We start from the raw sequence: 13,414 nt of genomic DNA, 5'->3' as shown, positions 1-13,414 counted from the left end.
AGGTGACTTAACTTTCCTGAACTTCTGCTTGTAAAATGGGGACAGAGCATATCCTCATGGATTGTATGAGATAGTATATGTAGATCGTAGGTTTCTTTTAGTTCAGTTATTAATCCCATAGTACCTACTATATTGTAGATGTCTAATAAATACTTGTTTGAATTTGAAGAAAGAATATTCATTGTACTAGTCTAGACTTGAATCTTTTTGTAGAAAATATATTTTGTGCTGTTATTATCAAGGAGAGAGAGAGATGAGTTTTTGCATGAAGTTGAATTGGGACTGGTAGACTCAGTGAGACCCACTTTTACAAATTGGCCCCAAGGCAGCACTCACTCCTAAGAACTGTTTCTTTTCACTCTGCCCCTGTTGAATAGATTACCTGCTATGCCGTGGCCTGCACAGAAACTGCAAGGATTGCTCAGCTTGTGGCTCGTCAGAGAAGTTCTAAAAGGAAAACTGGGAGGCAAGTTAACTGTCAGATGAGAGTGAAGAAAGCCCTGCCATTTTTTCTAGAAGGTAGGACGTTTTCTATGGTTAAAAACATTTAAGCCTTTCTATGAATATTTTGTCAAAAAGAATTTTGGAAATATTGCTTATATTCTTGATAACCACCTGTACTTGTTAACATCTGTACGTCAGGAGCTGGGATTTCCATTTGAAATCATTAAGTGAACAGGATGAGCATGACTTAGGAAGTCAATCAATTACTAACTGTATTGGCAAGGTGTAGTTTTATTCCCTTGGGTTATTTGAGGGAAAGCCTCATTCGGAATGTGGATAAACCAAGAACCTATGATTTAATGTCTTATTTAGCAAATTATGTCTTTGGTACAAGACCTCTATTTTCAGAAAAACATGAATTATATACTATGAAAAAGTGTCCTAGATAGTGCAGCCTGTGTTTACCGCATTCGGTTCTAAAACTAAGTTCTCAATAAATAGTTGAACAATAATATGAAACAATAGATGACTAAATACCAGAATGAGCTTTTTGGACCAGGCAGTCTTCACTGTGAGTAAGAATGGCAGTGGAGGACTTTGTGGCAAAGGGGAGAAGAGCCCAGACTCAAGCAGTGGGTAGAGTTTGGATTGGTGGAGAAGAGATGGAAGGACCATGCTGTAGTTAGGAGAATGTGAGGTGGCTGCCACAGAAGTGCCAAGGTGGTGGCTCGAAGGTGAGTGAAGAGGCTGACCTGAGTACTTCTAATCCTCTGTTTCTACTCCGTAACCCTCCAGGGTCCCCTCCTCATGTTCTTACAGACTGTTCTGAGAATAGGGATCCACAGAAAACCTCTGGCCAGTGGAATGGCATGATGAAAGTAGGGTTTGAAAAACTGATGGATTCCATTATGTATAACTAACTTCACAGGAAAACCAAAAGCAACCCTCAGACAACCAGGATTTGCTTCGGATTTTTCTGTCAGCAAAAAACCTAATCCAACACTGTTAAGAGACAAAGGAAATGCCCTTGGAGTTAAATCTGATGTTGAAATGCCACCTTATCAGATGCACAGGACTCTTGGAAATGAAGTGTTCAAAGACATTCCAGTGCAGAGGCATGTGACCATGTCCAACAGCAGGTATTTGAACTTTATCTGACTGAAAGGAGAAGTTTGATGAACCTAGGATCAAAAAGTGTTAAAAATATGCTCAGATTAAGAAAGACTTTCTGTCTCATAAAAATAAATTCACATGTAGAGAAATGAATCCACTTTTCCTGGCTGCCTGCCGTTCTTTGAATGTATCTGTGTTCTGTGTTTTCTATGCACTGGGGGTAATCTCCTTGTAAAATTCATTTTAAAAGCTCTCACAAGTTGTTCTAAAATGCTGTTTTAGTATAACTTACCTTTTTCTGAAAACCTTTCCTTATAAATAATTTTGTAGGTTTTAAGTAATTCTGAACAACTTTACATGCTCCAGTTTGCTCCAATAATCATCCCCATTATTAAGCAGTTTCCCCAGGTGTCAATGCAGGAGAGGGCTGGACCAGCATTAACAAGATAACCTAGAAGCCTTAGTTTGGGTTTTGTCACTCGCTAGCCTGATAAAATAAATTATTTCATCTTTTGGATTTGTGGTTTCTCATTTGTCCAATGAAAACGTGAAATTAGATGATCTCAAAATTTCTTTATGGCTCTAAATTTTGTGGTTTGAGGCAGCTCAGAGGTCAGCAAACTGCAGTGCACAGGCCAGTTCAGGACACCTGCCTGTGTTTTTGTACATGCAGTTTTATAGAAGCGTGCCCATGTCTTCTTTACATATGATATGTGGCTGCTTGTGCAGCACAGGGACATGGTCCAGTGGTTGTGCAGAGCCTGGATAGCCTGAAAAGCCTAAAATAGCTACTGTAGTATCCTTCACAGAAAAAGATTCTGCCCCTGATACAGATGAATCAACATCCCATCCTTCCATACTTTTAATTTGAAAATTTGTGCCTTTTCACAATAAATATATTGTATTCTATCCCTTTAAATCAGTGTTGGAGAATTCCCATTTCAGGTAAAAGATAATTTCCCAGGAACCTTCCCCCTAGATATTAGAATGTTTAGGAAGAATTTTTTTTTAAAAAAGTTGTTGTAAAGAGTACTATATATTTTTGGAATCTTCTATTATTTACTTAAATGTATTAATACCCAAATATGTTCTCCAAAGAACTGAATTTTTAGAGTCCTCCATACTGTTCAAAATTGGGAAATATGGGTGTTGCTGAGCAAAATGCACTCATTGATTTAGTCATTCAATCATTCTTCCAATGTCCAGTGTGTTTTGTATGTACCATAAATAATTCACATTCTTAGTGTTCTCAAAGGAGGTTGTCAAAGGCCTAGTTTAAATTTAGCTTTTAACTTGGTTTTCTTGAGTTAAATGTAAAATATGAAAGATGAAGCTAGATTTCACTTTTCATTTTTTCCCCATTTTGGAGTGTGTTAATGACTTGTTTTGCTATTTGTGGAGATTTTAAGTGTTTAAAACTTGATATTCTTTCACACCTTAGGTTTAGCCCAAAGGCATCCTTTCCACCACCTTTTCAGATGCATCTCTCAAGAACCTGTACTAAGGAAGTGAGTGGTATGTTTTCCAAACATCTTTGTGGTATATATTGGCTTCTGGAGCCTCTGGGCCCCAAGAAGAGTATCTGATGGTGGCTTTTGACACTTGTTCTCACCTTCCCCTACTTGGAATATGCCTCTTCCCCTTTTTTCTGAATCTTTTAAATCATGAATTCAAGTGATCTTAAGATAAAATAATACTTCCAAGGATGTTAACACTTGACTTCAGGCCTTCTTCATACCAGACCTTGTTTGTTTATGTCCATGTGTCGTCTCCAGAGGTACTTGTGCCCCTCCTCACCCTCTCCCTCATTTTAGGGGTCAGGCCCCAAGACTTTGCTGTCTGAGACCTCACAGGAAATCCCCTGATCCAGATTTAAAGTACACAAATGTGGGATTTAAACTCATAAAAGAATTTCAGGTTTTTCTGCTGCTTAAAAGTTGGCACTGTAAACTGTGTGTAATGACCACTAAGCATCTAAATGTGAGTATAATTAATTCTTTAGCATATAAAATCCAGAAGTGCTGTTAAGAAAACAATAGGACACATAATAAAGTCATCCAAGTCACAAATTCATCCATTTGTCTTCTTGTCTTCTTCAACAATAAGGATTATAGTATTTTTGGAATCTGTGCTTATATATTCTAAGAAGCATCAAAGTGATTTTTACATGATTTTCTGCTTTCAGTCTGATTGGTACTGAGTTGAAATTCTTTTTCTTCCCATAAGAACACATCTCCAATGTTTTATGGAAATTGAACAATTTGATTTTTGTTTATTTGAATTATTTTTACAAATGTATTTTTCTAAACCATGGCCGCTCAGTAAAGTCATAGTCTCTTTTAGAGTCTTAAATTAGTATAAGCTTATTCTGTGGAAATAAGAGGACTTGTTTCAGGAGGATTGCAGGTCACCCATCAGATTGAAATGGATACAAGTAAATACAACCTCCTCTCCTACCCACCGGCAGCCTAGGGTTACTTCTTCATTTGTTTACCAACAGGTACAAGTGATTCCAGTAGCCCCACAGAGCAGGTGTATTTTCAGGGTCAGCTGTCATTAAGGAGAGTCTGGCCAGTTTATTAGAAGCTGGTTGTTTTCTTCTTCCCAGTCCTTTATTGTTTGAAAAGAATCTAATTAATTAGCTACATTCCTAATAAGAAATATATAAGGACATCCTGAAACTTTGTTTTCCATGCCATTTCAGTCTGGGTCTTAACGGCCTCTGATGGGAAGAGCAGAGTCGATTTCTAAGCATCTTCAAGGATCAGCTCCCCCTTTGGCTTCCTGGCATCTTCAGAGGCTAGTGTCCCAATACCAGTCTTTGTGTATCTATTAGCCAATTTAAAACAAAGTAAAAATTACTGAATCCTAGCAGAAATACTGTTTGATTAAAATATGAATGTATTTTGCACATAGATGGTAATTTTTAATAATCAGTGTCCCAGTGGAATTTTGAATAGGTTTAGAACAAATTTTATAGTTCTTAAAATATCAGAGCTGTCAACTATAGTGAACTCTCAGATTTCTTTGCCTTAAGATGTCAAGTCAGGCATTCTGAGATTTAAATAAACGTGAGTAAGAAAGCTAGCCACAACTTTATAAATACAAACTTATGAAAGATGAATACTAAGGAAATAAAAACAATTCGGATATTTCTTATCTATGAGTTCAAATCTGTATTCATTTTTATAAATTGCAGCTAGTTTGATTGTTGTAGCTGGATCTGTTTTTGAACCTTGGTGTTTTGTGAAGTTGTTTTCATTAGTAAAGGAGAAGATTATAATCTTAAAATCAGGGCAACTTTTTATCTTCTGTAAATCCTTCTTTGAGCTTACTATTAAGGCATAATTCTTAGGCTTTGTGAAATATAGTTTTAAATTCAGCATCGCATATATACCTATGTTCTAAAATTTTATCCGACATAGTTGCAGGAAGGAAGACAGTTGGTTAAATAATGAATTGTATTATTATTTTGTCCTTATGTTTAAAGTGAACTATAAAGCATCCTTGCAAAACAGAGGGTCTGACATCCCCCATTGGGTATCTCTTGACCACCCTGCCTGTTATTTCAGGGATGGTAGAATGAGGTTGTCATGGTGCTACTGTGCTTAATCCTTACCTCATCTAAGATTCTTGACCCCCCAAAGCCCACTGGAAAGCAAAGCCTGGAGGCATAAATGCTAGGTAATGGGGATAATCTAAACTGTTAAGCATTTTGGTTAATTCTATCATTTTTTTAATTTAAAGATAATTTTAATCAGACTGTTGAAAAACCAAATGTCACGCCTCCTGCCTCTTACACTTATAAAATGGATGAGGTTCAAAACCGCATAAAGGAAATACTAAACAAGCATAACAATGGCATTTGGATATCTAAGCTTCCACATTTTTACAAAGAGTTATATAAAGAAGACCTTAATCAAGGAATTTTACAACTGTTTGAACACTGGCCTCATATTTGCACGGTACGTTTTTCCTTATTCCTCCCTTCTGATGTCCTCCCTCCCAGCTTTCCAACATGAATTCTGGTCATCCCACCTTGTATCCAGGGAGCATGATGCGCTGCACATATGTTACCTTGTTAATCTTGATCTCCGAGATTAGCAGACGTCCATTCTTATTTATGTGAGAAGTGTGTCAAGGTTGAGGTCACTGTGTGTTATATTTGCTGCTGTTACATATTTGGTTTTAAGTTATTTTCAAAGTGCATTTAATGTTTGATAATATGTACCATATACCATTTTGTATTATTGAAATGCTACCATTGAACACCAAAAGCTTTGCCAATTTAATAACTTATTGGTAATAATTTTTATTAGCCTCAACTTTTATGTTCTTGTTTTTGAGCATTTTTAAAGACTTTAAGCTGAACAAATTTTGGTTATTTTGGTTAATCATGTATATAATACCTTATTTTTATTTGGAAATTATATAATATTTAAATTTTTTACAAATTTTTACAAATTCAGAGTAAAAATTTTAAGTGGAAAATGACTTATGAGTTTCCATACCTATTCATACTTGGGAGTTTATGATAAGATAATGGATCAGAATAGTTTATTAGAAAGTTCAACAAGAGATAGAGACAATACGTTTCTTAAATATAAGTAATTAACTTTTAGACATGTATGTGCACCCCCACACCCACTTCTTGGGGTTTCTAGTTATTTTATTCTCTATAACAATTACTAGTATTTGTGTAGCTTAATTTGTGACTTCTGGGGGATATTTTCATCCTTGCTGCTCCGCCTGCCCACAGAGTCTCAGAACATCTCTGACTGGCACTGGAGTTGAGGGGAGTACCTACCTCAAGGCCGAGACCTAAAATGTACAGTTTCCTCCTGCATTTCAATCTAAAACAACGAATTTTATTGTTGTTGTTGCTTTTTTCATCACTTGAATTAATCTTTCTTGCATGATTATTTTCTACCAAGTCAGGGTGAACCATGAAACAGAAGTACAGAATATCTTTCCTCTCTGTATGCTATGTCTAGCTAAACTTTGGTAGGTTTTATATGGAACCACTAGTATTTGTGAGGTGACAGTGATTTGTTTTGTGAGGCACTGTGTCTAGGATACTCCAAACTGCCAGTTACAGTGATGTCTACTGAGATTTTTCAGAACTTTTTTTTTTTTTAATGAATATTTTTTGGCAGCCTACTGTTAAGTAGTTTTGAGCGGTTTTACCATGGTTCTTTTGAAAGAGCTTTAAACAGTTGCATCATGGTTATTTACCCCTTCTCCTAACTTGCTTTCTCCTTTCTGAAAAGCAGAAACATTGAGAGCATGGCTAGGGCCAATGTTATTCTGTAAGCAAAGCCAGACAGTCTCAAAAGCAGTGCAGAAAACAGGGTAAGAAGAAACTTGGTAATGGGTGGCTGTCTGTATGGCTTGTCATAAACTGAAGAAGAAACCCAATTACAGTGTATTTCTTTAAAAAAAAAGAAAAGTATTGCTTTTAATCATATAAAACATTCTTTGTAAAAAGAAAAGAAGATTGAAAATTAAAATTATAAAGAAATTTTAAAATCTCCCATAGTTTAACCACCCAAAAATGACCACATGCAGGTATTTCCCTTTGAATGTCAGAGTTGGCAGCATCACTTCAGGGGCCAAATAGCAGCTCTGAATTTTTTCTTTCATGCATAAGCAGCATTCTAAGGATACTGGATGACATCTGCTGCAGGCAGAAATATGCTTTTAATCTGTTGTTCTTAACCTTTTAGATCTCTCAGAAAAATATGTACTGAGCATTTTTAAAGCTAAAGAGAATATAGAGTCATTAACGATGTTGAACCAGTTTTATGGTGTCCTAGGCAACTTGGGAGGGAAGAGGGCATTGTGCAAAAGCTGTCTTGGAAGCACAGAGCTCCCAAGGCCATAAGGCTACAGACCAAGAAAGCTGAAATCCAAGTATTCCCATTGGGTCCTGGGGGAAGGACAGCCACACCTCCTGGCTGTTTCAGAGCTGTGGTCTTGTTAATTAAGTTCTTAACTGTTGTGTTAGGCTGGTGTTTATAAATGCCACCACTGACCTGAATGCTAGGGAGAAAACAGAAAGCAAGACAGACATGGTCCTTGCCCTTAGGAAACTTTCTGTCTGGTGGGGAACAGAAGCGCTTAGCAAATAATGATAAGCATATAGTTGTTGTTAGGGAGAAGAGCAGAGTGTGGAGGGAATGTGTAAACAGGACTTACTTAGTCTGCTGGGGGTGGGTGGGCCTGGTAAACTAAAGCCTGACAATTGGAGTAAACTAGGGAAGAAGATCCCAGACAAAAGAAATAGCTTGTGCCAGAGCCCTGGAGTTTTCAAGAAGCTGAAGGAAGTTCAAGAAGAGAGTGTCCCAGCTGCTCGGGAAGCTGAGGCAGGAGGATCGAAAGTTCAAAGCCAGCATCGGCAACTTAGCGAGGCCCTAAGCAACTCAGTGAGACCCTGTCTCTAAATAAAATATAAAAAAGGCTGGGGGTGTGGTTCAGGAGTTAAGCCCCCTTGGGTTCAATCCCCAGTACCCCCCCCAAAAAAAAAAAAAAAAAACAAGCAGGCAGAGGCCAACTTGTTTCATTAGAGTCATCATTTAGTAGAAATGAGCAATTCCTGCCCTGAAGTCACCCAGGATCCTGGCCTCTGACTGACTTTGGTTTCTAATAAAATTCTTAAAGAAACTATGACTGTTGACTACTAGAGATTTGTTCAAAATTCTCTGAAACCTGGGTGGAGAGAGAAACTTCTCCTTTTCTATAGCCACCTGTCTTATGGAGAGCTGAGGGGCCCAGCTAAGAAGAGCTCCTGCCATAGCTCTAAGACCTGCTGAGAGGCAGCTGCCAGACTGCCCCAGGAGGGTTCTAGGTTGGGTCCATGGCCTTAATCATACAACATGATATTTTGCGAATAGCAGCATAAAATTATAGAACATAAAATGTTGTGAAGGGGGCAGATGCCTAATTAATTATTAGTAGCTACTATGAAAAAGTTTTAATATGAATTTTACTATTTACTTTTGATATGTATCATTTTTTATCCATTTGATGTCACTAGTTATAAGTTGTTTAGTACTCCTCAGATTCTTAAAAATTCCAATTCCATCCATATAGCAACGTATTAAACATCAAAGGAAGCAACAGCAGGCCTGTCACTCACATAGGGATATTTTTATATTTTGTATATTTAGGAATCTGTCTAAAGTTTAACTGTGATAATCAGTTGTATAAGATAATAAAGCACCTTTCAGCCCATGCAGAATGAATTGCCTTTAAAAAAAAAAAAAAAAAAAAAACAACTGAATCTTTCTAGATGGATAGGAAACAACTCAGATTCCTGAGAAAGTGAAACATAAGTCAAGCAGTGGTGGACTCCTCACAGTCCCCAACAGTGCCAGCAGAAGCAGTGGTGGAAGATAAACTGAGGACTTGGAAGTATAGCCACATATTTTTAAGATGCAATCTGATTTCTTTTCCAAATTTTTACCAATAAAAAGAAATAGTTAATGAACGTGTTATTGGGTTGATGTTTAAATTGTGTTTCAGTGAACATCTGAATAGGAGAAAGGTGAAATAGCACTGAGTACAAAGAATGTGGACTTTTAGATTTGCCCCGTACCATTTCTTAGCTGTATCACTTTCAGCATACCAACCATCTTCTCACAGCCCCAGTCTACTCTAAAATGTGAGTAGTTCTACCCATGTCATAGGGTGGTTGTGAGAATTAAAAAGATAAAATATAGAAAGCAGCATCATAAACAGAAGGCATTTAATAAAGGTAGCTGCTTTTGAGAGGCAGCCCAGCTTAAAGCAGACCAAAACCAAAATGAATAGGGACATGCCCAGCAAGTCTTACAGAGGATGTCATCTCAGTGAAAACAGAGAAGCTAAAGAAAAAAGATGAAGTTTAAATTGAAAATAAATATGGAGCAGTGGATGAAATGAACTCGAGGAACTGATACTTCAAGACAAGTGTTTCTGTCATTGTAGGGAACAGATTCCTCTCCTGTCCCCACCCTCACCAGAGGTAACAAGACCAGGGTAGGCCTCCAGAGCACAGTGAACCAGCAGGGATCAGCCCAGAAAGCTCTGTACTTGCTTAACCAGAGGATTCCATCATCTTCCTGAAGGAACATACAAGCAAGTGGCCTTACCTTGGGCCACGTGAAGGAAAATGGTTTGAAGTTCATTCTAATATAAATGGTCGCAGTATATGTCTGAAGAGGAGTGCATCAGTGAAAATTCTTTCTTAGGTGAAGGCATGGGAATGAGAGAGCATTGTCCTCAAAATATATAGAGTCTATAAAATTACTCATTCAAGATGGTGGCGAAAATTTCCCTGGGTAGATGGTTTGTAAACAATCAGGGTTACAACGGGAACATTCACCCTTGATTAAATCTGTGGAATGTACCACAAACTCTTACACAGTCTTAAACAGAATTAACTGAAAAATTAAGCCAAGGCTATCTTGGGTTTATCAACCCCAGCCTCAGTGCTGCAGAGGTGGATGTGAATGTAGGTGGCATGAAACATCAAGTTGAATGATGTAGCTGCTATTTTCCTATGACACAGGATCCCACCATCCCCCGCCACTGCCTTTACATGCTTTGAATATATACTTATCAGTTTGCCTTCCTTGTGACCTAATGATGCCATTGGAGACCTCATCTCTTTCTTAATCCTCAACTTTCCCAGTACTTCTCAGATTGAGCACAAAAGCTACCTGTTACGGAGTCCATCAAACAATCACCCTTTCTGTAAATTGGCTAATCATAAGGTACAAGGCTCTGGTCAATGACTCTTCCAGGTTTTTATTGTTGCTGGTACCAGGGGGTCTTTTATTCATTACTGACATCAAATTGGCTTGATTTTGAGTGGGTTGTTTGTTTGTTATTTGATTTTTGAGTTCGTAACCATTGCCAGTACCTAGAGTGCTCAAAAGCAGGTCTTCAGGTAAATGTGATTTTATTGTACTCAGTTTTCTGAGTGGTGACCATATAAATGAAATTTAGAATACAGTTTAAAGCTTCAACAAAAAATGTCTACTCCATGGAAACCAAACTGTGCTTCTTGATTTAGTTGGTTGATAAAAATTCTGTTATAGAATCCCAAAGAAAATTCTAATTCCATGGAGACGGTAAGCTCACCTTGGAAGCCCATGCTGCAGAATTAGCAGGTGAGCCTTCTGAGACTCAAAGGAGTTTGGCTTCAAGAGCTTTAAGTTTGCAGCACAGTAAACTATAAAGAGAGAAGCGAAGACCTTTTAGAGTTAAGGAGAAGAAAGTTTCTAGGCATGTAGGATGAAGACTTTTATTTGTTTGATCAAATAGATTCCTGAAGAATTAATGTTTTAAGTCCTTAGGCCTCACATCTATGAAATCTAAAGCATCTACTTGAAACTTAACAGAAGTCCAGACAGGTATGAGATTCCTGAGGAGGCAGAGATTAAGCTGAATATAATGAATTTGTGGGGACAGCAAGCTTAAGGCATATTTGATATTGAACCTTCTGATGATTACCATAGGAGGTGGCTTGTTTCCATGGCATATGCAGTTCATCTTTTATGTTACCTCTCTCTCCTGCTGGGAGGTGGGCATGGGAATCCATATGTAGTATATACATTGGATGTGAAATTACAGGTCATGATTGTTTGGGTGACATCCAAAGCCAGAGAAAAGAGCCACAAAACAGAGTAAAACATGAAGGAGAAGGGCGTGATTATGATCCTCAGTCTCACCTGAGTCAGTGAAGGAGGAAATGAAGGGGACTTGAGGAACTAGAAGCTGTGAAAGTCTCCTTTTCAGGGCTGGGACCTGTGGCACACTCCTGTAATCCCAGCAACTTGGTAGGCTGAGACAGGAGGATTGCAAGTTTGAGGCCATCCTCAGCCACTTAGCAAGACCTTCAACAACTTAGTGATACCTTTTCTTAAAATAAAAAATAAAAAAAGGCTGGGGATGTAGAGTGCCCTGGGTTAGATCCCAAGTACCAAAAAAAAAAAGCCCCTCCTCTTCAGAGACCCATCTAAAATGGTTAGGAGCTGATTATCATACCAAGGAAATACTAAAAGCCATGTTGACTTATGTGACCATTTGTGAAAACCAGGAGGCAGCCATTCTGTCTAGGGGGAGACAGGAGATGAACACGTGACACTTATCAGATGCTTCAGAGCTCAGCAACATCACCTTGCCATACATAGAACAAGCTCCTCTGCTCAAAGACTCTTGGAGGCTGGAGTCAAGAGAGCAGTAGGGTCTCTTTCCTAAGCCCATTACTAAACAATTAAAAAGAGATGACACATTCTAAGTGCGAGAGATGGCAGTCACAATAGGGTGCCTGGGAAAGCAAGTTTCCATTTGTATGAAAACTTTTAAACAAAAGAGTTTAAGGTTGGGGCTATGGCTCAGAGGTAGAGTGCTCACCTACCATGCATGAGGCACTGGGTTCCATCCCCAGCACCACATACAAATATGTGTCCACCTATAACTAAAAAATAAATATTAAAAAAAGAGTTTAAGCTGGAAAAAGTCACATTTGTTTTAGGTCATATTTTTATATATAATATGTGTATTAGATTATATAAATCTATATATTTTTAACTCTAAATAATGTTTCATTAGTTTTTTTCCCTTTGAATTGAGAAACCCTTAAGTCATTCTCCAAAGTTTGGTTAACCAAGTGTGTGGACCAGGCTTATTTTCCATAACACTAAATCCATCCACGAATATTTGTCTAAAGTGTTGAAGGGTATCAGAATAAATTTAGTATCAGGTTTCATTCCTAATGTCAAATATGTATTTACTGCTCATTTTAGTAAAAATTGTCTGAGTTTAAAGAGGCCAAAGCACTGGAGAACAAGTGGAATTTATGCATATAACCAACCCCTTTCCAGATAAAGAAACCATTAAAAATTGGAAAGTGCCTACAATTCAAGGAGCTAGTCATTAGTGGGAATTATTATCTGTCTTAAAAAATAATAATAAAACTGCTGAAGAAAAAAATCTACCTTCTAGTTTAGATGATTATTTGACTATTATTTGGGCTTTGGATGAATTTGGGATTACTGGTCAAAAATTTGCTTTGTAGGCTGATTGGTAAAGTTTGACTTAAGTACTGCAGACATAACCTGGAAGCTTATCAGCACTTCCAGTGGACTTTATCCCGAAATAAAGGCCAGAGTAAACAGAATTCTGCTCCTACCCTGCACCAACACATATTAAGTGATCGTAGTGTTCTGTTGAAGACAGTGACTTCAGGCTGGGCATACAGCTTGTAATCCCTGCCACTCTGGTGGCTGAAAGCCAGGAAGATCAGATTTGAGGCCAGCCTGGGCAACTTAGTGAGACTCTCTCTCAAAAATAAAAAGGGCTGGGGATGTAGCTGAGGGGTAGCGCAGCCTTGGGTTTAATCCCCAATAATAATAATAATCCTATTTGGAAGATCTTGTTGTAGTGGTTATATTCAGAGATCATATTGAGAGGTTTGCTAAAGTTAGGCATTTTGTTAAGTCATTGGTCCTGATGACATATGAGGCACAGATGGGAATTGAGGCTTAGAGACTGGAAGGGGGCAGACTTAATAAACACTGAGGCATCCCATATTCTTAGTTGACTCCTTGGAAAGAAAAAGAATCATTAAGCAGAAGAATCTTCTTATCCTCTTATGGGTTAGAAGAAGCCATATGGACAGTTGGGGGATGAGGCTTATGAAAGTCATTTAAGATGAATAAGATGGTCTGTCCCCAAAATTGGAATTAGCCTCTACTATCCACTCCAGAGAAAACCCTGAGAGGAGGTTGAGAGATGAGAACTGAAGTAAGAATTTTAAGATGGGCCCTGCAGACTCATCTGGCTTTGAATACAGAGTGCTGCCATGTCT

At 38.0% G+C, this 13,414-nt stretch overlaps 1 protein-coding gene across 2 annotated transcripts in view; it reads left to right on the top strand.

Annotated features, from left to right (window-relative positions):
- Positions 1-13,414, top strand: part of Tdrd7 (tudor domain containing 7) — a 71,872-nt gene that overhangs the window by 24,256 nt on the left and 34,202 nt on the right. For both annotated transcript variants that reach the window (XM_015492287.2, XM_015492288.2), the window contains exons 3-6: positions 378-519; positions 1,373-1,583; positions 2,999-3,072; positions 5,305-5,522. In XM_015492287.2, coding sequence (XP_015347773.1) covers positions 378-519; positions 1,373-1,583; positions 2,999-3,072; positions 5,305-5,522 — 645 coding nt within the window. The remainder of the gene's footprint in view (positions 1-377; positions 520-1,372; positions 1,584-2,998; positions 3,073-5,304; positions 5,523-13,414) is intronic.

Source organism: Marmota marmota, unplaced genomic scaffold (assembly GCF_001458135.2).
Source record: "Marmota marmota marmota unplaced genomic scaffold, marMar, whole genome shotgun sequence".
NCBI classification, from domain to species: domain Eukaryota; kingdom Metazoa; phylum Chordata; class Mammalia; order Rodentia; family Sciuridae; genus Marmota; species Marmota marmota.
This window is presented reverse-complemented; position numbering and strand designations above follow the sequence as displayed.